General features: G+C 39.7%; 2 protein-coding genes and 1 long non-coding RNA gene across 6 annotated transcripts in view; all 3 read left to right on the forward strand.

Moving 5' to 3' along the window:
* Window positions 1-12,239, forward strand: part of LOC118160197 — a 28,068-nt gene extending 15,829 nt beyond the window's left edge. Inside the window, exons 3-4 of the long non-coding RNA XR_004747353.1 lie at window positions 9,995-10,096; window positions 11,734-12,239. This is a non-coding gene — a long non-coding RNA (uncharacterized LOC118160197). The remainder of the gene's footprint in view (window positions 1-9,994; window positions 10,097-11,733) is intronic.
* Window positions 12,240-15,757: 3,518 nt separating this feature from the next.
* On the forward strand, window positions 15,758-18,936 carry RPS16 (ribosomal protein S16). The gene is made up of 6 exons (XM_035340970.1): window positions 15,758-15,816; window positions 15,904-15,959; window positions 16,594-16,695; window positions 17,385-17,481; window positions 18,567-18,614; window positions 18,738-18,936. Exons 2-6 carry the CDS (start codon window positions 15,912-15,914, stop codon window positions 18,881-18,883), a joined length of 441 nt encoding a protein of 146 aa, XP_035196861.1. The 5' UTR covers window positions 15,758-15,816; window positions 15,904-15,911; the 3' UTR covers window positions 18,884-18,936.
* A 6,464-nt stretch (window positions 18,937-25,400) lies between these two features.
* Window positions 25,401-25,832, forward strand: part of OTOGL (otogelin like) — a 96,546-nt gene continuing 96,114 nt past the window's right edge. For 3 of the 4 annotated variants that reach the window (XM_035340936.1, XM_035340960.1, XM_035340952.1), the window contains exon 1: window positions 25,401-25,761. In XM_035340936.1, coding sequence (XP_035196827.1) covers window positions 25,683-25,761 — 79 coding nt within the window. In that variant the 5' untranslated portion in view covers window positions 25,401-25,682. The remainder of the gene's footprint in view (window positions 25,762-25,832) is intronic. The other variant, XM_035340944.1, reaches the window with a different exon arrangement.

Below are 25,832 nucleotides of genomic sequence, written 5' to 3' on the forward strand. Positions count from 1 at the left end.
GAAGGAAGGAAGGAAGGAAGGAAGGAAGGAAGGAAAGAAAGAAAGAAAGAAAGAAAGAAAGAAAGAAAGAAAGAAAGAAAGAAAGAAAGAAAGAAAGAAAGAAAGAAAGAAAGAAAGAAAGAAGTATATTGGTTCATGTGCTTCTTCTTCTTCACCCCCCCCCCTTTTTTTTGTCTCAGGCAACCATGTTGGAAACAGGATACTGAGATACTTCATTAGCTACACATGGCTTGAAAATAAGAAATAAAATGAAGGAAATTAAATCACTAGAGAAAAAAAACAAAACACAACAAAAAAAAAAAACACCTTTGTATTTTCATTACAGTAAGGACTCTTACACAATTCATCTGACAAGCAGTCATTTTTGAGTGATGCACCATGTCTACATCTCATATCCTTCATTGTCAATCATTAGTAGGTTAGTGCAAGAAAGAATATATTTTGGTTCTCAAAGCTAAACTTGTTCCCATGTCCTCATTAATTGTAAAAGCATAATGAATTCAATGCAACAAATGGGTTTTGATTAAATAACGTCATGCAGAAACACCAGACAAGCCGAAACACCATCTCACAGAGTTGTATTCCCCTCCAGTCCTGGTAGAGATTGAAACTGTCTGTGTAATATATCATAATTAAATCAATTTCTGCTAATCACTTCAACAAAAATACTTAGTCCATGGTAAGTATCATGGTAAGTAGTAGGCTAAAGGGTAGGACGTTGACAGTTGCTGTCATGGGTTTGCTGGAGTACAATGCAGGAAATTGCCAGACCTCCCTTCTTTCACATCTCTCCAATGCACAAGGGACTGAAAAGAGGTATATTTTTTCCCATGGAAAAAATAAATAAAAACAAAAATAAACTTAAATTCTGCTACTCATGAAACTTAAATTCTCACTGCCTCCTACACTTTCCTGTGAGTTAAAACTCCAATTGCATCCTGACCAGCTCTTGGCTCCTCAGTTATCCACTGTCAGCTCAGAAATCTGCAGCACATTAAAAAACACAAGCTGAGGACAGCCCAAAGTAAAGTGAATTAAATGATGATAAATATTGCAAGAAATACCATTATAATTCAGTTAAGCCATGCCCTTTTTATTCACTTCTTTAGTAGAATTTCTACTTCGAGACACCAGAGAAACAGAAAAAAAAAAAAAAAAAGAAAGGTCAGGGAGACTTTAGATAAAAATACAATGCACCTTGGTTTGAGCATTTATGATCATCTAAAAACCGAGCTCCACAAACTGCATGCAAGTGTAACACGGTTCAAGAGAAGAGCAGAATAAAAATAAAAATCTATCATATCAGCCAATCTCTATTTCAGGAAGTGATGCAAACACAGTCCGCAGCGAAGTTGTACCTCCCAAAATATTCTGCCACCCACAACATTGTGTAACTTTCTTATAACATGAAACAAAGTTGTGCTTAGCTACTGTCAGCACCAGCTAATTGCACCACATGTAACCTCACCAAACGTTAAAAAACAACAACTAACAGATGATGTTATTTCCCTCCCTCTGCAAAATCGTGTCTGATTAAGCTCGTGTTACAAAGCTCTACTATATCAGAAACAAGCCCTGCAGCTCCTGGTAGGAAAGCTGCCTGCTCCACGCTTCACCAAAGGGAAGGGAAAGGTTGATTTGCTCAAGAGCTGTTCGTGTTCGTGATCCTGCTTCTTTTGCACTGCTGGTGCTTCTCTAATTTCAACTCTGTTGTTTTTGTTTCATTTCTCTTATTTTCTCTCCCATCAGCTAGTCTTCTTTTTATTCCTGTCTAGCCACAATTTCCAAGACTGAATAAACAACAGAAACGTACGGTCAAGTGACAAAACTCAACACCTGACACTTACTTTGAGGCAACACTTAGTCGCAACTAACAAATGGCTCTATTGCATCATTTTTAATTTGGCTACTGCCACAGTAAGCTTCGCCTATTGTATCCAACTGCTTTACCTTAAAACTGGCACTTATTTTCGATATGCCTCTACACAAACTACTTCCCTGGCAGAGTGATGGCTGCCTCAAAACTCTTGCACCAGAGAGGTGGGCCTACAACCAGGCACAGCGCCGGGGGCTACTGATCCTGCTCTCGGGACAACCATTTTGTGTCTTTCGGCTGCCCCACGGCTGCGAGGCCGCAGCTTCCCACCTCCGCTGCAGCAGCGGTTCATCTGCTCTTGCTTTCCTGCTTGCTGAGCGGGGCTGGTGGCAGGAAGCCACAACTGCTCGGTGTGTTTATCTCTCCCCATCTCGCAGCCCTGACAGAGCAAGGCTATTTGGATAGCAAGAGGCTGCGGTAACCAAGCAGCCACAAAATCTAAAGGGGACGTTTCCCAGCTACTGACACTGCAAAGAGTAACTGCAAAACAAATTTTGTAACACAACAAATACATATATATATATGCATGTATATATATAAACGTGAATGAAGTGAGAAAAAGCAATAGCAGCTTTTGAGTAGTTGCTTTACTTACATAATCTTAAAATAAATCTTCCTGCTTTAGAATAAAAATCTGCTTCTTCCTAGGGACTGGGTGTCACTGAAAAAGACATCAGTAATAACTTCAAATTCCAATCTCTACAAAGTTTGTCTTGAGCCCTTATGCCTTTACGTGGCTAATTTAGGTCCCTCTCTCTAGCAAGGAGCTCCCATTCCCTCGGGGAATCACCAGATGACGGCCTTCATGAAGCAGCCAGACCCACTGGACCCTTCTGGCCTGTTTAACAACTCCCCTCTGGAAGAGGTGTTTCGATCAAACACCACCAGGCAGTTACAGAAGACTTGTCAGGGGCAGGCTCATGGTGTGAGCTCCACACCTATGTCCCAGCCTTCCCAAAGGATTTCAGCCTGTGGTAGCCCACGGGGCCAGGAGCAGGCTTGCAGCGCAGGCCGGGACCTGAAGGCACCACGGGGCAGCCTGAGCTCTCAGTTCCCTTCCCTCATTTTCATTTATTAAACAAACAACGCTGCTAACCGCAACAGGCTCCAAGTAGAACTAACAAATGGTCATGGGACAACAAAAAGGGCATTTCAAAGATGAAAGGGGTATGCTGGTATTCCTGCAGAGGTGAACTCCTGCTGCTGCGTGCACGACTGCGCTCCTGAGTCCTGCAGCCCGTGTGGCCAGGGGCCAGCCATGGGGCTTGCACTGCTCGGGGTCTGCTCTGAGGAGGTGTTTGTGCATACGTGGCTTTTTCAGCTGATGGGTGAGATTTCCTGGCTGCCTTTTCCCACTTCAGTGGTGCAGAGCAGTCATAAAGTTTAATTGCCCAATTAAGCAGGGTTTACAATTGCTTTGCATTGCTAGAGTGCCACAGCGCAGACTGAATAAACCAGGGAATCTGTCCCATGTTTTTTTATTTTTTTATTTTTTGTCAGGAAAAAAAACACATGGGCTAAAGTAACATAAAAAGAGAGGTGGGTTTAGCTTGTTGTGAAAGGTATGGATTTGAGTGTTGTGGACAAGTTGAAAGCAAAGATCCCCGATCTCTCCTCTCATGGTTGCAGCACAGCCAGGAGTGAGCAATGGGTGCACAAGCACAGAGTCAGGGCTGTGGGATGGGGAGGGAGGAGCACAGAGTGGGGGTGGCTCCCAAATGAAGAGAAACAACTTTTTAGGAGGGAGTCATGGGAAAAGGCAACAAACAAACAAAGAGAAACCAAAACCCAACCCAGCATACGAGCAGCAGTGACAGTTTTCAAATGGAGACTTTAAGGGGGAGTGGCGTTCAGTGAAAGCCACAACAGATATGGCTCAGACAGCCTGAGCCCACAGCTCTGCCTCCCATCACCTTCCTGTCCTTCTTCAGGTCCCTCTCCCAGCTCTGCACCCACTCCTCGTGGGTTCCTGCTTCTTTCCAAGCCTCCTGGCTCGGGGGATGTGGCCCCCCCCCCCCCCCCCCCGATGCCTAATGCATATACCCAAGTACAACCAACTCTTCAGGATGCTGGAGGCCTCTAGAGAAAATTTGTCACCTAAATACTAGTAGGCACCTCAGTAAAAGTGGCTTCATAATTTCAAGAAAGCTGCTTCATTACTGTAAGGTTAATATATATACACTTTATTTATTTAACCTAGCAGGTTGCTGACAATGTAAGCTATTGGCTAGAGCAGAATTTCTCCAGCTGCCCATTGCAACTACCAGAGGATGAGACATGGGAGAGTTCAAAAGGCCAGAAACTCACCAAGAAAAAAAAAAAAAAAAAAAAAAAAAAAAAAAAAAAGATCAATTCACAATATCTTATATTGTACTGCCAGCTGCCAGCAATTTAAGGCATAAGTATTTTTCTTGATAAGTTGATAGTGTCCATGGCTTGCAGGTTTTTCAGAAAAACAGACAAATCAAAAAGAAAGCTTGGAAAAAAATAAGGAAGGAAAAAAAAAAAAAAGTGAAACACTGCACTGGAGCAATAAAAAAGTGAAAGTGGAACCTAAGTTATTAAAGGAAAATATTGAACATTAAAAAGCTTGAATTTATGAGGATTTTACAAATGTTGCAGTTTTGTAGAGGTCACAGCAACATAATGCACATTGTTATATGCCTGTTAGGGACCCAAGGGCTCCAATGAACCCTGAAGCCACTGACCAGCCTCCCCTGGGGCTCCCCTGCCACGGCCCAGGACCCCATTTCAGCCCCCAGCCCATCTGCCTGTTCCTGCCTGAGCTACGTATCTGTCTGCAGCTCTGTCTCTGGCCCTGTCTCTTGCATGGACCCTGGATCTGCTTCACCTCTTGCTGTGTCTGGGGCTGAGGGACCCTGTTACCAGCTCCAGCTCAGCTCCCATGGGGGGGTGCCCCTTTATGGGAGCACTGCAGGTGTTGGGTCACCCTCACCTCCCGGCTCATCCCACTGTGAGGAGCAGCCCCGCTCCTGCTGCTCCCAGACACAGGTTGTTTGAATGTTGTTGTGTTTTGGATCCTCTTCAAGCACACTTAGTGGAAACACTCTTCTGTTTAGTATGCCTACCATGTAAAGATGGGGTTTGAGGTGCAGATCTCACTAGGTGGTGATGGAAAAGCTGAGGGAGCTTTCACCCCATTGTAGCTGGTAGTAACACCAACCTTACATGATTCATGCCTCCATGGCACAAAGGCACTTATGGCTACATACAGCCATGCAGCTTCCCAGTTTCTCCTTCCCCATCCCCTACCACCCACAGGGACTTAGATCAGTGTTGAGACTGCTCCAGAGTTGTCACAACACTCTGGTAAAGTAACGAGACAAAGGGAAAAAAATAAGGAGAGAACTAGCAAAAGGAGTTGCAAGGGGAGAGATGGAAGGTATCCATATGTGGTGTGGGAAAGAGATAAATAGGTCATGGGCTGAAAAAAAGCCATCCTACTGGGTTTTTCAGTTGTGTTTGATAAGGACTTCACTAATAAGCACTTGCATAGAAGCCCAAGAAGATGACAGGAGCTGCAAAGGTGAGAATTGGATTATAACTTCCCCAGCCTTCAGGTTAACAGTGGTCTCACTTCATTCTGTTAGATTGTGCTTTCCACAAATATGGCACAGTGATTGGGCTGGAAGTTCTCTGCAGTTCTATTAGAATTTAAAATGAGCTTAAAGGGAATCCAAAACTGTTAATTTTAAAGCTTAAGAGTGGGAAGTGCTGAATAGGTCTGCTAAAGAACATGGAGACATCCACTTCAAGTGAGCTGATCTAAAATCTAGCATAAATTAGAAGGGTCTGGAGGTATGATCACTAGAAAGTTATGCAACAGTCACATGTGAAACCATCAGCTGGTCCTTGTGATTTGGTTCGAGTGATATGAGCCAGCACTGAAAAAGATCTAAACTCTGTCTGATCCAAACCCTCTGTCCAGTCTTTCCTCTTGAGAGTTAATGCAGGAGTAGCAGAAAGAAAGTGCCTTTCATCACTGCTCTCTTGTTCTCAGAACAGACTGTAAAGCAGTTGTTTCTTTTTGATGTTCGGGAAAGAATAACTAAATATATTCTTTAGAGCAGAGTTATATTGTTTAGAGCAGAGCTACCTATTGAACAGTTGTCACATCACTACTTACTACACACATACTTTGCAATCCAAAGATGCAGAGGTTAACAGCTTCAACTAGGAAACCAGAGAATTTGGTGCATGACAAACACTCAGCAGAGAAGTCTGCACTGACGCTGCTTTATAGAAAGTAAGATTTCAGTTGCTAGGGTTTCCAAATAGCCACATTTTGCAAGGAAGCAATAATGGCACTGAATTAAAATTAAATCAGGAAAACTGACAGGGACTGTGAAGCTTCTGATGCCAAAGGCAAGGCTCTGTGCATGGTCAGTCAGAACTGTTGGTTAGTTTGCTTTAGTCTTGTATTCAGAGAATTGGATAACAGCATAAAGGAAACTCATGCATGTACACATATGAAGATGAAAGAAGATGGAACTTTTTTCTTTTTGCACAAATGGATCAACTCTTTGTGCTGTTGAAAGACAAGCAACCTGTCAAACTCATCTGAGATACAACTAACTGCAAAAATTTCTCTTTGATGGGATAAATCAACATATTGCATCTGAATGTTTTGTTGAAACATGCATAAATTCATCTCTATTAAATGTGCATTGTATGAATGACATTAAAAAATACATGCAATATAGAAAACCTCAAGTATTTTAATATTTCTAATTAAAAGATTTAAACAACAAAAACATTAAAATCAAATTCCAACATATCTGAAATCTGTTGCTGTCTATGGATAAAAAAATACTGATATCAGCTCCATATGATGTGACAGAAATACATAATTATTAACAAACTGATTTAGAATGATGAAAGATTGTGAAAAGGTCTGTTGATAGTTTATCTATCTGTATGCTTCAACAGGATTTTGACTAAAGCCTGAAAGGCAAAATGTCATTGACCATGGAATGGAATTACATGGTAGAGATAATATGAGGCTTTTTTTGTCAAAATACTTTGACTCTTAAAATAAACAGCTAGCAGCTGAATCCAGAATGCACAATAAACAGACTTGAAGAGCTTTTAACTCCATTCTTAAAAAAGAAAAAAAAAGAAGAAAAAAAAAAAAAGGAGAAAAAAGAAAAGGCAGAGAGGGTAAAAATTCAGAATATTAAAGAGTAACAAAGAATAACAATTCAGAGTATCTTTATTCCAATTGAGTACATTCTTTCAGTCCTTAATGTCTTATCGCATTTGTCCCAAGGCACAACCTTAGACTGTCCGTGAGATACTTGACTTATTTGCTTGTACTTCCTACCAAGTAATGGATATGCTAGAACTGAGAGGGCTACTCCACTTGATACAGGGAGCACATTGGACATAAAACAAATGTTCCAAACATATCCAGTGAACAGAAGTCCTATTATCAAAAGTTACAGATACTTTAAAAAATCTATTCTAATTAATTTTCAATTAGATATAGACTAAGAATCTATGTCATTCTGCAAATGAATCTCAGGCTCCTAATTTACTGAAAGGGAGGGTTTTTGTATTCCTTTGGGAGTTGGGCACCTAACTGTCACAAACATTTTACACATTTTTGACACTTGGGGTTCATTTCTGAGGTAATTACTGTTTTCTCTGCTGTATAAAATCACCATAGTTTCTATTTCAGTACTTAGTATTTTCAGTACTTAAGTTACTCTCCAGACTCCACTTGACAATACTTTATAAGCTTGCATCAACAGTGTCTTCTACTGGGTAAGACAAAATGCAGCACTAATCAGGGTGGAAGGACTGTTGCTAATTGTTCTGAGTAATGCCTTTGTTTGTTGTTATGTGGTTGATACACCTTATTTTTATTCTTCATTAAAAATAAAAAAAATAATAATAAAAAAAGTGCTGGACCTATGGAAGTGAAACAGTGTCTAACGTGCCAGTGCTGGTACCATCATTCCTATGATATTTATTTTGGAAAGATAATACTTTCCAGTAAAAAATATGAGGTGGTCTTTGTAATGTTTATATCAGCTTGACACCTTTGCTACCAGTAAAAAAGAAAACTGCTTTGTACTTTCTGAATCTCCACAACTCTACTGAGAAGCCATAACACTTAAGGAACAATTTTGTAAAGCCAATAGCTGAGGAAGAATATGAATAAAATGAAATTTCAGCAAAACTGACATCTGGATTGAATATAAGTGTAAATAGGAAGAGCGTCCAGAACAGAACTCCACTGAAGAGGTGTTAAAACATTTACATGTGATTCTTCATAAGGAATGGATGGTAAAATTTCTGGCATCTGTTGTTTTTAAACTACGTTAGGAAAGTCACCAAAGCAATTTCTTGCTTCTCAATCAGTTAATTACAATATATGTGTCACTATATGCCACACCTACATGAGACTGTGCAAATACACTTCCAAAAATGCTTTTTTCTAACATGAGTAAGAAGCTATAGGTAGTATGAGCAAGAAGAAAAAATAGTCTGGTCCAAAAGCTCATGTGCAATTACGACATATATATGTAGACTAGACACTCAAAAAAGAATTCTGTTAAGACATTATGGATCATCAGATGCCTATGACTACTGTGTTGCTGGATGCTACTGTCTGAGCAGTAGAACTAGCATCAGGTTTTTAACCTATGATGTTCACTTCATATTGAAATAATCTTGAATCAACCTATTGTTTGTCATTCTGTCAGAAAATTGACCTCCATCTGACAAGCAAGTGTTTTTTGGAGCACATCTGAATGAGTACAGATGAAAAGTTACAAAACAGGGCATTTCAAGACACCTGGAGGTTTTAACCAGTTTAGGTGGAACAGCTTTTAAAAGAGAAGGAAAAGTAGGTTTGCCTAGACTTTATGGTTAAAACTAATGTACTATCTGTGTTTATGATAAAACTAAAGGTAAAGGACTGGAAGGTCAGTTTGTCTAGTTTCAAGGCTGTTTTTCTATCCCTTTCATGGGTACTGAAAAGGAGAGGTATTCTGTAGCTGACACATCAAATTCTTTCAGTAACAGACTATTACCTCCCTCTTACTTTCCTCTATAGTAGGTCAACTTCTGTGATACTTTTCACCTTCCTTTGACTCTAAACTCTTCTGAACAAGGACTGTATCTTCCTATATAATTTTAAAACACGTGCCAAAAGCTGGTCATAATCCTCACTAAAGTCTTTGGAGACTACTGCAGTAAAATGAAGCAACACCATCTCAAGAGAAGCCAACGAGCACCCCAGTGGTGTAATTATGATATTTGTATCGAAAAGACAACTGTCTACTTGATGAAACTTAAATTTGTATGAATGTTCCAGTCCATCACCATACACCATGTATATAATTCTTCTACTTTGTGTGTGAAATCTTCTCTAGAAGAACAAAGTACCTCACGAAATGTGAACTTTGTCTGCATAAATAAAACCATCTGGTTTGCTGTCTGACCATCTGGTTTGTCTAAAGTTTATAGTCTCCTGAGTGTTATTCACAGGCCCACATATGATCAAGCCTCCAAAGACATTTTTATTTGGTAAAAGCTTTCCCACAGCACTTTATTTTTTCTATTTGTTTTTGATCTTGTAAAAAAAAAAAAAAAAAAAAGTCATTTTAATACGTGTGTTGTAATACTTCATGTGTTTGTGTTTCTGTGAACTGCTTGTAGTTCTGCTAGTGGGTAGATATTACAGGCTAGATTCCCTTGGGAACAGGGGAGGAACGTACTGCAGAAGAGAAACTTGGAGATACCAGATCCTAAGACTTCTTAACTGCTATCCCTGAACAAAATGCTAACTTAGGGTGGACAGCTCACTTAAAATGCATCAGCTATTTTCATGTGACTAGATATCGAGAACTGAACTGCCTCAGTTCAAGAGCTACAGCTGGTAACAGGTAACCAACACCCTGTCAGATCTACACCAGGCAGGAACTCCGCTGGCTTTGACAATTCCAAGACTCCTAGCAGCATGCAATGTCCGGATAACCCACCAGTTTTCAGCCCTGTGTGAATAAAATGCATAATTATGCTCCCCGAATACTACAAGCTGAACAGTCACTGCATTTCTGCTCGCTCTCCCTGCTTCATAAGCACAAGATTTTCCATACGGAGCCCTTACAAAGCCTTGCCAAAAGGGTTCATTCTCCTTCAGAGTTCAGCACCTCCCGTTTCTGGAGAAAATGCCTCAGTTCTCCACAGGTCAGTAAGTATACAACAGTTCATAAGTTCTGATACTTCTGCCTTATCTGCCCTCTTACCACAGGCAATGGAAAATGTTTCACTTGAAACAACAAACAGATTCAAAATCAGAAATAGAAATGACCTAAGTAAAGATTAATATAACTTAACAGAATCTACCTCGTTCTGCTCTAAGCCATCACTGATATTTCAGGAGATTAAGCGTACGCATAATTAACTGTATTTACACAATCACTAACAATAATCACACCTTTTCATCTACCTGGAATACATATTCTCTATGCATTACATCTAAAGAGAGATTTAGAGTTAAATGTAGACATACGCTGTGGAATACGACCTTGTATTTGTAATGTGAACATAACTTAAGCAACTGGGGCAAGAAGTCCATATTTGAAAATGTGCAAAATAGATATCCTTTTCTATCATCACTCTTCCATGAGTTCCTTCAACACAGAAAAACAGAAAGGATGTCAACAGGCCTGTGGAAGCTAAGACCCAGGACAATTCCTCTCTCTGCAGAAGAGTTGAGAGAGGGCAGCTGGATCCCACTGGACCCTGCTGTGTTTAGTTTCTAAAAAAGGGAACTAAAATGAGAAGCAGCCTCCAGGGGCAGCAAAATACAGCAGGAAGCTTGGAGATGCAACTCTGTTCTATAAAAATAAATTGTTTCATGTACGTGATTCTATTTACTTGTTAGTTTATTTGTATAGCTTGGGGGTACTGGGTTGTTTCCCAGTCAGCTTCTTACAACTCTAATTCCTGTTGATATATAAAAGTGTGACTGTACAAGCTCAAGCACACATACTTAAGAGCAGCTTCTGTGGATGTACAAAAGAATTTGATAATTCTAATTTACTGTCAATAAATTCCACTAAAGCTTTGTAGACTCTAAGAGAGATCATACACAGACAATGTCATATTCCAAACATAAGGCCTTGACTTTTAGATTTTACCCTTGAATATATGGACATATTCTAAAATGAGCAGTGAATTTAGCTTTTCAGCTAAACTCTGTTCGTTGAATAAATGCTTTTTCCATCTATTGTAAATGGGACACGTGCTGTAAATTTAATTCACAACATTGTATCAGATGCTAGCAACAAGTCAGGCATCACAGCAGAAACACTGCCTTAGTGACTGTCTATATGTTTAGATCCAAGATGGGCTTTGTTTCAAGCTTTCTTTTGTGTATTGTACCAAAACAGCTTTCCTATTCATTCAAAACTAAAGTCAAGACAATCACTAATAGTCATTTTTCCCAAGCAGCAATGCTGAGTGGGTCCCGAGTGATCTATTGAACTGGTAATTATTTACATGCAGTAAGTTTTAGTTTTAATATGCTTGTCACTTTTCAACCTCTACATTACAAATTGTCTTGAGTTTTCAATCTCAATGTGCCATAAATGTTTATAATCTGTGAATGGGAGTCAGTATTCACACCAGTCAGGATAATGCTTATTCTATGTACCAGAGCTTATGATACTGAGCTTCCTTAGAGAAAGATAATTAAACTAAACTATAAATAAATAAATAAATAAAATTAGGGGGAAAAAAAAGCTTTAGGTTTTAAATATTTTCTTAGAAAATAATATTTATTAATATGAAAATCTTGTGTGTTCCTTGTTTGTTTTCAGAACACTATTTCCAAGAGCTGGGAAGATTTGTTTTCTGGCAAGCATCAAACATTTTTCCATTGGTCACAGCATTCTTGTACTAATTGAGTTTAGAAATCTCTTCAGCTGCTGCTTGGATGAACATGATCTGTGAAAAGCAAGCATCAGAAATAATGGGATCCATTAGCTAATTATACTTTATCATCAAGCATGCCTCAGTTGCAAAATATAATATGAGAACTATATTCTGGTCCCCAGATCTTTCAAATTGTATGAAATGCTGTAAAAAAAATAATAAAAAAATAGTATCTTCTTTCCTGAAATACTTCATATTTCTCAGTTATCCCACTGATTTTCAAAATGTATAAATCTGTACCAGACAAAAGCCTTCTGAAGTTTATAGTGATGATTTTGCTGTCTGAGGCAAAAACTGCGGGGAACATGCTATGTTTATTTCAACACTTATCATGCATGCAGTATGAACAAATCTTTTCCCTGGTTAAAACTATCCATTCTGCTGAAAAAAATACCACCTACAATATAAAATTCATCTGCAAACTGAGACATTGGATAGAAGACATGGATTTTTAATGTGATTACAGACTGTGTAGAATAAATATTTATTTGCATTTCCCCTAAATGCTCCTTTACTTCTACGATTTTATTTTATGTTATACAATTGCATACATAGAAGTAACTGACCATATTTTGCCATAGCTCTCACCTTTCTATCAATATTTTGGATATTACATGAGGAAGAAAATTTCACTAGTTCTCACACTAATTTTCCACAGAGAAAACTTACCTTCTTTATTTTAAATATGAGGAAATTTAGAGTCACAATACAGGTGGCCTTGTTAACATATTGACCTTGACTCCTTGTTGCCTTAACACAGAAGTATGTGGCTACTGTGAGTGTAAGTGGAAGCTAAAATACTGTCCTCCTGGAATGTTTACCTTTTGAACTTATATATGAATTTTATTTAGAAGATGACAAGGTCCAAGTGGAGAACCAACATCATGATTTCACATAGAAGTCCAATCACTTAATACTTGAAACTAAACAAAATCTTATTTAAAGTGGAAAAAGCTAAAATCTTCAGTACACGTGACTCCTGTGCTAGGACACCAAATAAAATCTCCGTTAGCATTCAGGAAACTAACATGTATGAACCTGAGGTGCATGAGTTGCACTACGTCAGCCTCACAGTACCAGTGGATAGTGGATTGACACCCAGGTTGCGTACTGCAGTTTTCCACGTGCTCCACCCTGGCCAAATTCCAAACAAACAGATGCAATGCTGCTCTGGTCAGCCCAGCTCATGGACTCTGCTCGGGCCACCCTTGCCCATCCCTTGCTATTCCCTTCTTTCCTCCTCCCCACGGAGCCCTGTTACTTACACAACCTTTGTGCATAGCGAGAAAATGACTGGAGACAAGCTGTATTCCCCTGTTGCGCTACACCCTGCAAGGAGCTCTTTTCAGCAGACCGACAGAGCAGAAGAACCTGTGCCTGGTCTGTGGGAGAACTGTTGGTCTTATGCTACATCTCATGCCCACAATGAGGTCAGAGTAACTCCGGTAGAGGAGGTCAGTCAGAGACTTTCAATACTTTAAAACCTCACTAAAATCCCATGTAAAAGATCTAGTAGCAGCAGTAGGATACGTGTTGGTATAAAGATACACGAGATATCATCTGTTAGTACAATGCAGAATCACTGTGAAATCAAGGACACAGACTGCAGCCAAATCCAAACATTTTTCCTCCTATTAGGAAATAATAAAAATGCCTTGGCAAGATGGATTCAAGCCTTCTGACTTTCTCTCAAAATGCTCATGCTGGTAAAAGTGTCTTACCAGCAAATACACATTAATTTCTGTTGGCCTTAACTTTTGCATACTGTGTGCCTCTTCACACCTGTGCAAAGTAAAGAAAAAAAGGCTGCCAAACAAGTGCCTTACATTCCACGGGTACAATTATATTACAAGTATAAAGGAAGTGAAAACAAGAGTCTGTAGGGGGTGCTTGGAGGTACTTCTTGTGTTATTCTTTTTTGAAGTTAGAGATATGTTACTATTTTAGAGTGTTCTGTGCTCACTAGTTAAGTAGGGATATTGTTAGTGCTTGGACTTTTTGCAGAAGTATAGTATCTTACTGGAAATCCCCCCCGCCCCCCCCCCACCCCCCCACCCCTTTAGGGTCTTTCTTCTTGGTACTTTTGTGTATGGTGGTATTTATGATCTAATTCTCTCTTCCCACAATACAGTGTAATTCCTGCAGTAGGTACTTAGGAAATATGTTTTGGTTCCTATTCCTATTACTATGCTAGAAAGCAAAGGAAGTAAGCAGCACAAAGCATTTAACCTTTTTGTTTGTTTATAGACTATGCTACTAATATATGCTGGTTAACTTATTTTTCTAATGGAAAGGTATATATTTGCAGACACATTACCAGTTTTGTAAACAGATTCTTCTGGGATTAATATTTTTTAGTTCTAGGCAGAATGTACAGCAGACTAATACCCAAATGAGGATGAATTTTACAGGACCTAAGAAAGCATTCTTACAAAAGGTGAGCTTTATACAGCAGACTTTTGAACACCTCATCCCTCTCCACCCCCCCTTTTTAATGGTGCTTTTAGTATTAAAACATGGCTCTTCATTAGCAGACCTGAGATAATGCCCACAAAAGCAACTGATTTAGATTTGCTTTCTGTTCCTTTAAAATACTGAACACCAAACAAAGGCCTGTTGGTAATGGCTCACCTTTGGTTTGATCATAAGTCTTAGTTGAATGTTTTTGTCTAACTGGGTTAAATAGGTAGTACATTTCCTTCTTCATCTGAATAAAGGTTTTGTTACGTCTAATACCTCAGCTCCTGCAGCTGCTTTCATTATGCAAGTAAAAGATCTCTTATACAGAGCCACCTATTTTCACTAAATATGCACAAACTAAGTTGGTTTTGAAATTTCCATTCTTCTGTGAAAACTAACTGAAATTGGCCAACAAGCTGGCTACCGTTTCCCTCCCCCGATGATGGGGAAAGAGTGGATGATAGACATGTGCGACTGCAAAAACACTTTTCCTTAAGAAACTGCTTAAAACAAACAAACAAACAAACAACAACAACAACAAAAAACAGAACACCAACTTTTCAGGTCACATGTTGAAGCCTTTTACAATTGAGGGTTTGAGATGTGCTAAATCTTACATGCTCTGTACAGCACTATTCACTTGGGGAGAACTAATCACTCAAATTGCATAAAGCTAAGTGCTTGTTTAAATCCTCACATGACTGATGACTAATGTTCAGTATTTAAAATTCTGTCCAAAGACAGAAGAACTGATTGTTTCATTTGAGCAGTCAACTTTCACATTAATCACAGTAATCTAAATCTCTATTGTTTAAAATACCTAAGAAGCATGACCTCGCTTAATTGATAGCTTCGGCTTTTGTCCTTCTGGAGAATTTCACATAGCAAATACAAACTGTAAAAGAAAAATATTACAGCCTGAAAATGACTTAAATTCTGTGTTTTATGACATACTGAAAAGAAAAGGGGAGATAAGAGGTCGGTTTGACAATGCTCTGTGCGCTCGGATCCCTGAACGTAAGCAGAACTCTGATTTTAAACGTAATGGTTGGTGACTATTTACGAAGGTATGAATAACTGCCTGAACGTGACTCAGTGTGTGATGTTACTGCAGAGTACAAAGTTTAATGGTTTATGTTCTCCAGCATTTTAACAGATCTGGAGGAGCAGTAACGCCGCTTTTGCGTGTGGCCCACACTTGACGCGTTACTGTGCAGAAAGCGAGTGACCCCACCACCACCCCCCAGGGCACGGGCTGCGCGGCTCCCCCGAGGATAAATCCTCTCTGAACTGAGCGTTCCCGCAAAGGAATTTTATTTTTAATTCATGTTTATTTAAAAAAACACCCCCCACCCTCCCGCCCCCAAGCTGCCGTAAAGCGCAGCCCGGCAGAGGCGCAGCGTTGCGTCGCGCTGCCGGAAGCGTGGCGCACTTTGCGGCGGGGCCGCCCCTGAGGCGCGGTCGGGCGGCCCCGTACGCCCTTTCCGCCGCGCCGCCGCCGAGGCAGGGTGAGCGCTGCCGGGCTCCCCCGCCGCCAGACCCCGCCGCCCCCCCCCGGCCCTCCGCAGCGCTAACCCCGTGCCTCTCTCTTGCAGGAGTCATCATGCCGGCCAAGGGGCCCCTGCAGAGCGTCCAGGTCTTCGGGAGGAAGGTGAGGGCGGTCCCCGCCGCCCCCCCCCCCGGACTGGGCCGCGGCCTCCAGGCGCTCGGCGCCCACCCGGGCCCTGCTCGGCGGCGACAGAGCCCGGCGCGGCCTCGGGATTGGTGCCCTGCAGCTGCCGTGTGGCGGCGCTGGCGCTGCAGAGGCCGCAGAGGCTCCGCGGCATCCACGTGTCGTGGCGCGGTGGGCCTGTCGGAGATGGTGCCCCCAGGGAGCAGGCCCGGTCCCACTGGTTCAGGGTGCCTCACGAGGGGCTCCCCTCCAGAGGGCCCGGATCATCGGCTGTGGTGCCCGGGAGCCGTGTTAAATAAATCGGGAAATAAAGCTTGCGGTGGGGGGACCAATTGTTCCACAAGTCGTAGGTAGCATGCTTTTATGGAGAGCTGGGCCACAAAAATAACGTTTTGCTGAACGGATTGGGTGTCTCTCCCACACTCAGATAATTATAATATCGTTATAATACTCTTAATTTGTTGGAACGTAAGAAGTGGTACTGTTTTGTTTTTTGAGGGGCGTTAATATTCAGCAGAAACTAAGATTTTTAGTCTGTTAAAGTTTTAGGTTTCACTTTATGTTACTATTGTGAAAAATGAAATTCTTCACTAACATGTGTTTGGACTTTTAGAAAACAGCAACTGCTGTTGCCCACTGCAAAAGAGGAAATGGCCTCATTAAGGTGAATGGAAGACCTCTGGAAATGATTGAGCCCAGAACTCTGCAGTATAAAGTAAGCAGCCACCCAGCCTCCCTGCCTGTTTGGATATTAAAATACCTTTATCCACTGAATTGCTTGAGGACGGAAAAGAGTAGATTGTGTTATTGATGGCACTAAATATCTTTTGTGTGTAGAAATGTAAACACTGCAGAAAACGCAGAAAGCTGTCTTGTCATAATTGTGCTGTTGGCAGAGGGATTCTTGCTTAATTGTGTTAGCATGGTTTATTTACGCTGTATAAGGTGACTTAACTTTGATATGTTCAAACATATATATATGTACACACACAAAGTCTCAAATGAGCATGAGATGATGTGATGTGGAACAAAATCACATAAAATCAATTACCGTGTGTTTTGGTGTCAGAAGTATTTTCAGGAGATAATCAATTTTTTACATGGAAATAGGAAACTTCAAAGCCTCCTGTTCAAAAGATTCATTAGAACTTAGTAGAATAGTTGTTTGGCCTTTTGAAACTTAAACAACAACAACAACTTAGTTTTACAATGGTAATAGCAGATGACAAAGAACGCTGCAAGAGATGTACAAGTCCCACTTACGTGGGATGTATACTTGTAAAATCAAGGCTCAGCTTTTCAGAATGTTTAGTAACTTGACATTTTGTAAACGTGCTACAAGCTCTAGTCCTTGCTGTCTCTGATCCCAAATTAACTTTTTTTTATTGTGTTTTTGTTTTCTAGCTGCTTGAACCTGTCCTGCTCCTGGGGAAGGAAAGATTTGCTGGTGTTGACATCAGAGTCCGTGTGAAGGGTGGTGGCCACGTAGCACAAATCTATGGTAAGGCTTTGGTGTGGGATAGAACAGGTCAAACTGCACATCTCAGAGGCCTGAGTTGAGAGTAGCAGCTTGTGCATCTTGGTTTCAGTATTCAAATACAGCTTTTTGTATGGGCATAGTGGTTATATTTTATTTGCGGAGTTGTAACATCTGGAATAAGTTGAACAAAGTAAATTTGTGATATTCTGAGGAGATTTGAGGAACAGATCTTTGCATCTTGCACCATGATAATTGGAAGTGTGCCTCAGCACAAAGATCGTTGGAAGGGAGAGAAGGGGACTTAATCATTAGAAATTAAGTCTTTAATCCCAAGTTTTTAAGTTGTCCAGAATCATCTTTCATCTGACCTCCAGAGCTAGGTGGTTCTTCCTCTTACAGAGTAGGTTGAGAATTTACCTGCATTAGATAGGGTTGCTCTTTACCTATGATAGATTTGTTCTGCTGTTATAGTTTGGGTATAGATCAGAAGTGCAGTTGAAGCTGCTTAAAGAGTGGGGACACGTTTCAGTCTTTTAAGTTGTGTTAATTTTTCAGAAAATTCAGTTTTTCATCAGAACACTGATCCCAAACAAAGTGTTTACAGTCACTCCCATAGCCCTGTTTTGAGTTCTGATGGTTATGTTACAGGCTTTTACAGAGGTGTGCTGACAACTACTCATGCCATCCTGTTGTGCATTTTGCCTCTTCAGTATTTAAACTCACCAAAAACTTTTGTCCTTGCTGAAAATTATTATAGATGTTTTAGAATGCTGTGTTTCTGAGTATTTTGAAAATTAACTGCTTGGTAGAAGATAAACTTAAGTTTGTATTCTAAAGGAGGGGATCAGGACTGCCCAAGTACAATTCTTTGGCTAGCTAGCAGTTGTTGAATCAGAAGATGAACTGTGGGTGGCCTCTTGGCACAGTTTTCTTCAGATTTGTCAAAATAAAGGTCACATGGAGTATGTGGGAGGGGAGATGAAGGAGGGGAAGGACAATTTGGCAGAGAACAAGACAGCAAGTTTCTCAGATAATTGGCACTTTGTGTTTATTTTGAGTTTTAAATATATTTGCAATCCTTACTGATCCATCTTCTTTCTTAACAGCTATCCGTCAAGCTATTTCCAAAGCATTGGTGGCTTACTATCAAAAATGTAAGTTCATTGTTTTTATTGTCATATTAACATTAAGTGGAAATGTATGGCTCCTGATAGGTGTGGAAATGCCAAGATGTTCCTTGTGAAATTTCTAAAACTGAAATCTTTTTTTTTCTAAAGATGTTGATGAAGCTTCCAAGAAAGAGATCAAGGATATCCTAATCCAGTACGATAGGACTCTGCTGGTTGCAGATCCTCGTCGTTGTGAATCCAAGAAATTTGGAGGACCTGGGGCTCGTGCACGCTACCAGAAGTCTTACCGTTAAAATTGGTCAACAGTCATGTGACAGTCAATAAAGAATTTGATACATTCTGTGTTTATATATATATTTTTTTTTCTGTGTGGGTAAATTTTCAGTTGAAGTTGATTCACAAATCCACTGATGTTAAAGTAAAATCAGGGCTCTTGGCAGTTCTCTTTGATCCCTTCATAGGAAGTCTTGATAGACTTCAGGGTCTCAGGAAAGAAGAGCAGTTTTCTACTACAGATGTACATCAGAACATAAATTGCCAGAACATAACAGGCTTACATCCTGTTTATTTTTGGTGGGGTGGGTACATGCAACAGCTTGTTGAAGCAGACTTCAACCTTTGCATTTCTGGTAAGTAAACAAATGTGGGTCTTTTTTCGGGAACCTGGATGGTCCTGGTGTTACGAGTGGTGATGAGTACCCTTGTTTTCCCCGTGTGAAAATGTCTGTTAAAGCCTGGTTGCAGACAGCACGCAATGTGTGGGAGCAGGTCTGACTCCGACTTGGTAACACATACCTTATGTGATCTGCCTTAGTATGCCACCATAGAGTAATGCTGCATTAAGCATCTCTGTGTACTTTGGGGTTGGCACTTAGTGCTCTTGCAAAGGAATTTTGTTTCCATTATATATTAATTTGAAATAATCACTTTTTTGAAGTCCCAGATACGGACATGGACTATTAAGTGACAGCACTGTGCATTTGCATGCACTGCTAATGTTGATGCATGGGTGATGGCCAGTGGCCATCATTTACCACCTTGAGGGTAACTCCCTCAGACTAGTCTAAAGTGTATATTCAGATGCTATTTTAAAATTTCTATATAAAGTTTACATTGTTAAAACCAAAGTAATTATATGTGTGCATGTGTGAAGAGAAGACCTCTTGCCATACCAGCTGTTACCAGATAATAAGGCACAGTTTTCTGGATTAGTATGTCTAAATATAGGAAACTTTTTTTTTTTTTGAGTAAACCCAACTTACTCTCTTTCAAAAATAGTTATTTGTAACTAAAACATAAAAAAGGATTTCATTTTACAAATACCATTGGGGCTCACTCATATTTCAACCATGTTTGCTCATCACAAACACAGGAGGATGGGATGTAGACAGGGAGAACTGTATCTAATGATAATAAAATCAATTTGGTAGCCAGACTGCTCATGTCATGATCTAGGTGAAGTCCTTTGGGAAATATGTGTGAAAAATTCAGAGGTGAAAATCTGACAGTAGTTTGGAAGCCCATAACTGGGGTGTATGTTTATGAAACATGAAGTGTTGGAGAAGTTCCAGTTTCTCATCTCTTGAAGCTTTGAGAATTTTGACTTTGGAAGTGTTCTGGTTAGGAAGAGTTAAGTTCTGAGTAAAACTTGAGATGTGTCAAGGCTCTTGGGAAGGCTAATTCTGTCCCTTGGAAGAGTTGTAAGTGATTGAATGAGACCTTGGAAATGAGCTGACCCCACAGGCATGAAAACAGCCCCGTACTGTTGTTTCCTGTTTGGAAACCATTCTAGAGAGGGACTGGAAGAAACGTTGAGGTTGAAACAACCAATAGCCTAGCTTCTGCTCTACTGCTCTCCTGCAGCTGTATGTTTTTCGTGTCTGCTTTATGCTTGTATGACAATACTGAAATTGTTATATGAGCATCTTGATACTCCAGATTTTTGTCCAGATTTCTATGAAATGTGATATTTCTTCTCTCACTTAAAGCTGTTATTTCAGTGTACCAAGTCTATACAAAATTAAACTGGCTTCCTTGAGTTGAGTTGGGGAACTGGAGATACCACAATATTGTCCTTTTTCTCTAGTTTAGGAAAACGATTATTTATAGTTTTTATTTTTATTTTATTTTTTATTTTTTATTTTTTTTAATAATCGTTGGCACTTATGTTACCTTTTTGCTTTTTCTGGATAAAGCTCTTGTTTAAAGTACTCTCATTGAAGTGTAGTTACTCAAGAGTTAAATGCGTAACTTGAACAAATTCCTTCTGAAAAAAAAATCTCCATCCATCTCTCATTTTAGCTGTCAAGTGTCTGCCACAAAATACTGTAATTCATGACCTGAATAGAAGTAGAAAACTTATTCAAACCTTTCACACTTTCTTTGGAGGGGACTGTTCCCTACTCTATTGCCAATTGAAATACCAGGATTTTTTGTCTTATGCTAAGTAAATGATATATTAAATTCCAGACACTTGCTGTCTCTTTGGCAAGATGCATAGTTTGCTTTCCACAATCCCTCCTGCATCCTCAGATGTGACCCATTTCTTGTCCAGCAAGTTGCTCAGAGTCTGTACCTCGTAATAGAGTTGCTCATAAAGTACTCTAGCTCTTGGACTGCTGAGAACTGCAGTGTTCTGACTTGCAGCCTGGCTTTCTAAGGAAAAGATGCTATGCAGGGATAACTTCAAATCTGATTACTGATTTCCCATGAGTTTTGTGAAAACTGGCATCTTGATAGATGTTAATTAGTTTCAGCTGAGGAAAAATAAGCCTTTTAGTTGTTTGGCTCGTGTGGTGACTGACAAGCAATGGCTCACTCAGTGCTTAGGAAATGTGTACTAGCCTGCCAGTTGGCACATACATACCTTATGCTGTGGCTTGTCCCAAACTGATTCTTGCCTAGTGGGGGATGCAGGGGAAAAGGGGGGGGGGAGGGATACAGAGTTCCTGGGATGTGAAACTCAGGGGCAGGGGAAATGGAATACCCAGTGCCAGTAACCTTAGGGGGTGTTTTCACAGTTATGGGGAAACCTGATTTATCAGTTTGCTGCCCACAGAACAGCTTGTAACAACTGGGGGTTTTTGTTTTGTTGTTCTTTTATGGAAAGGCTGAAAATAAAGCTTGCATTTCTACTAATATATCCAGAGATGATATCTGTGTGTTATTTCTTCAGACAAAAAGCTCTTAACATAATAAAAATGCTTTCTGAACTGAACTCTGATCCTACGAAAAAGCCCTATTAATCCTGGAGAGTGATGTCATTCCCAGAGAAATGTTTGCGGAATTGGGCTAGTGTCTGCCTGGGTGGTGGAAGGCTGGAGATCTTTATTCTAAATAGTTGTTGGCCGATTAACCACTAGAGGGCTTAACTTCATTGCAAAAGGGTAATTAATGTGACATTTTAAGCTGTGGGAAGATGTAGGGAGAAAACATTTTCATAAAAATCTTCCTTCCCCTTTTCTATCCCCTTTTCTCCTTTCCCCTTTTCCCTCCCCTTTCCTGATGTCAGTCAAGCTCTGGTGATTAAGCATTTGCTCTGGCCAAGGACACACTTCCACAAAGAAATACAAACAATTTGATCTTCAAGCCCCTAGTGAGGTTTTCAAGCAACTGTGGAGGTACTTCTTGGAGCAGAAGAAATGCCCCTAACCTTGTATAACTCAGCTCTTTCATGAGCTTCACTGATATAAATTCTTAGGAAGATCAAGCACACACGTTGGAATGTGGCCCCACTTTAATTATTCATTGAAAATACCATCAGATCATAGAATATCCTGAGTTGGAAGGGATCCATAAGGATCATCAAGTCCAACTCCTGGCACCACACAGGTCTACCCAAAAATTCAGACCGTATGATTAAGTGCTTCTTAGTGCTTCAAGCGCTTCTTAAACTCCGACAGGCTTGGTGCCATGACTACATCCCTGGGGAGCCTGTTCCAGTGTGTGACAACCCTCTCAGTGAAGAACCTCTTCCCGATATCCAGCCTGAACTTCCCCTGTTGCAGCTTGACACCATTCCTGCGTGTCCTGTCACTAAAGAGAATAATAGATCAGTGCCTGCCCCTCTGCTCCCCTCTCATGAGGAAGCTGTGGGCCGCAATGAGGTCTCCCCTCAGCCTCCTCTTTTCCAGGCTGAACAGGCCAAGTGACCTCAGCCACTTCCTCATACGTCTTCCTCTCCAGGCCCTTCACCATCTTTGTAGCCCTTCTCTGGATGCTCTCCAATAGTTTTACGTCCTCTTTGTACTTTGGTGCCCAAAACTGCACACAGTACTCAATTAGCAGTTCAATGAAGGCTGGAGTGTGAGCTCTAAAAGGTACCATGTTTTGTTACTGATGATAATGGATCCAAATCCAAAACAGGGCAAGACTGAACCCAAGATCACTGAAGGCTGTTATTTCGTCAGCCGTTACTTATGATAAAATGCATAAGCATTAATTATAAAATTAAGTCATCTCAAATGTTATGTTAGAAAATCTTGGGCAAATTTATTTTGACTATAAGAAACAAATATTAGTGTTGAAAACTTCTGATTTAATTTTGAAAGAAAAATCTATAACTTGAAAATATGACACCAGAATTTTTTAAGTGTAGGCCAACATGTTCTTATTGTGTTCTTTTTCTCACTAAAGTGATTATTTTCTAATGTATTGTTTCTGATCACATTGTCCAGAAGTCCCAATCTGTGAGTATTCCACTACTTGTGTAGATAATTTGTCATTGCTTGAATACAACTTGATTCATTTTTTTTTTTTTATTTCTTTCTTAATATAGTCCTATGAGCTACAGTTCAGTGTACTTGGATGAATAATTCTTTTTCCTTATTAGCTAATGTCCTTCATGTGCTTGGGACCGTGCTATTTCCTACCCTGCCTTGAGCAGAGATATCCAAACCTAATGAAACCTATTGCTCTAACTCTTAAAAAGACTCTTTGCAGCTGCAGAGGCTTGGCCTACTTTTAAGACATTAGAAGTCAAACAACAATGAAATACTAACACTCACTAAATATTACCTCAACTTGAAAAATTAGAAAAAATGAAAAAAATAGAAAAATTGAAAACAAACAAACAAAAAGTCATTTAAATTGCTTCTGTTAAATCAAAAGAGTTAATTTATATTAATGGAAAGTTTTATTATTTTTGATGCCGCATATGAAATGCGGTGTGAAATATCATCTTGAGTACTGGAAGAATCCCAGATCAGATTTCTTATAAGAGTTTGAAATGGTTTCTACATCAGACATAGCTTCAAAGGAAAATAACTCAGAGACTGGTAATGGAAATTGGAAACTCTAATGCTGTGTTGGGTTCATCTCAGCTTGACAGCAACCTCAAGGCATCATCCTCTAACAGGAGATTTACGAGAGCATGAAATGTTGATTAGCCCCTGCCACCTCCTACAGGGTAGGTGCCCCCATTACATGTTTGCAGTCTGTGACTATGACTACATTAGTGTGTTAATTTGGATAAAGAGCTCAATTCTTTTACTTCAGTTTGCAGACTGGAGTGGTTTTGGATCTTGTGGAGCAGATGAAAATAAGCTGGAAGATGCAGACTGGCTGCAGATAAGCATATTCAGTGAGTGGGAGCAGCCTGGAGTTAGTCAAAAGTAAAAACAAAGCAAAAATCTCCTTGAAATGTGAATTATGTAAATAAGTTTCCTTTAGGATTTACAGAATAATGAAACACAGGATGGACAGATAACCCATTTCAATGGCTGTTTGGTAAATATTTTGTGCATGTATGTATTTGTAGAAAACTGCATCCGGAGTCACTAAATACAGTCAGTAATAGAACTAAATCTAAAGAATTACTGGAACCACAGTGTACTGTAATAATGTATATCAGTTTGCAATAATTGTCCTTAGGCCACCGGTGATCCTAAACCTGCTTGGGTACTGCTGTGTGGACATACGGATTTGTCTTTGACTGTGGTTGGAGAGGCTGTGTGTTTTCCTTTGCCCTCTCTTCCAGTCCAGCAGGGGAGAGGGGGAGAGAAAGGGCTAAAAGAATTGATGGGAGAAATTTTTACCTGAAAGAGACCAAAAACTTCTGAATTTTATTTTGGTCCACAACAACATTGTGTAGAATGCTCCCAGCATCCTACAAAGTGCATGCTAGGAGGAATGGAGTGTAAGGCAAAAGATAGGCTTTGCAAATGAAAGTGAGTTGTAGTAATTTCAATTAGCATTATATGTGTCATTAAAACTGCACTTTTTAATGATTCTATTAATGTTTAGAGTAAAATGGGTAAGGTTTTTCCATTTTAATATATGTTCATGTTAAATTTTGGTGAATTTACACTTTTCCATTTTAATGAAAATTAGAAACAAAACCCATTGGCACTGTTGACTTCTTTCTCCTTTTTGGTAATATGAAAATTTCCAAACATGTTTTTACTGAAAGTGAAATACAATTATCTTCTGGGAAGTTTTCTTTCATGACAGGAGCAAACTATACACAAAAATGTGTCTCAAATATTCTTAAAAATCCAAGTATATTATTTGATGGAATTTTGTCTCTCTCCTTTTGGAACAGATGAGGAACGTTCATATGTTAATCTCCAAAATGATCTGATTATATTTTATGCATTAACATAACTGGAGGTTCTTGCTAAAATTTTTCACTATAAGAAGCAAGGGACAGAGATCGATGCAAGACCCAGAGCACACAAAGGTGTAATGATGACTGAAGGATCTCTCAAACCATCATGACATGGCAAAATTTCTTTCTATGTCATTGTCTGCTGTGTTATAAAGGGCTGATTGAGCTCAACAGAGGAGTAATACTTGCAGGTCTAGAGAAAGTGTAACTAATACAGACTCTGCTGAGGAGTTACCACGCATTACTAATGAGAGACATGCAGCCAGAAAGTTGCATGCAACATTTGCAAAGCTCCTGAAGCTGTATGTATCTACCAAACTTGATGTCTCCTTTTTACCTTTTTGCGTTGTATTATTTCAAATAATGCATCCAACTATTTAACTTTGAAAGGATTTAAACACACTGTAGGAATACGTAGTTATAAGATGCCATCATAATCAAAGCCATCAATTTGGATAAATTTCCTATTACCAAGTTATACTGAAATGAACATTGTGGGAAAGCTCAATTTAATGATACCGTGGAGTATATTTTTGCTTCATTCACTGCTGTCCTCTTTGCAAGGTAAGAACTTCATTCCATTTCTGAAGAAATACTAACTTTTAAAATGAGTTCTCTAAATATTTTATTAATAC

This window comes from Oxyura jamaicensis, chromosome 1, assembly GCF_011077185.1.
Source record: "Oxyura jamaicensis isolate SHBP4307 breed ruddy duck chromosome 1, BPBGC_Ojam_1.0, whole genome shotgun sequence".
Lineage (NCBI taxonomy): Eukaryota > Metazoa > Chordata > Aves > Anseriformes > Anatidae > Oxyura > Oxyura jamaicensis.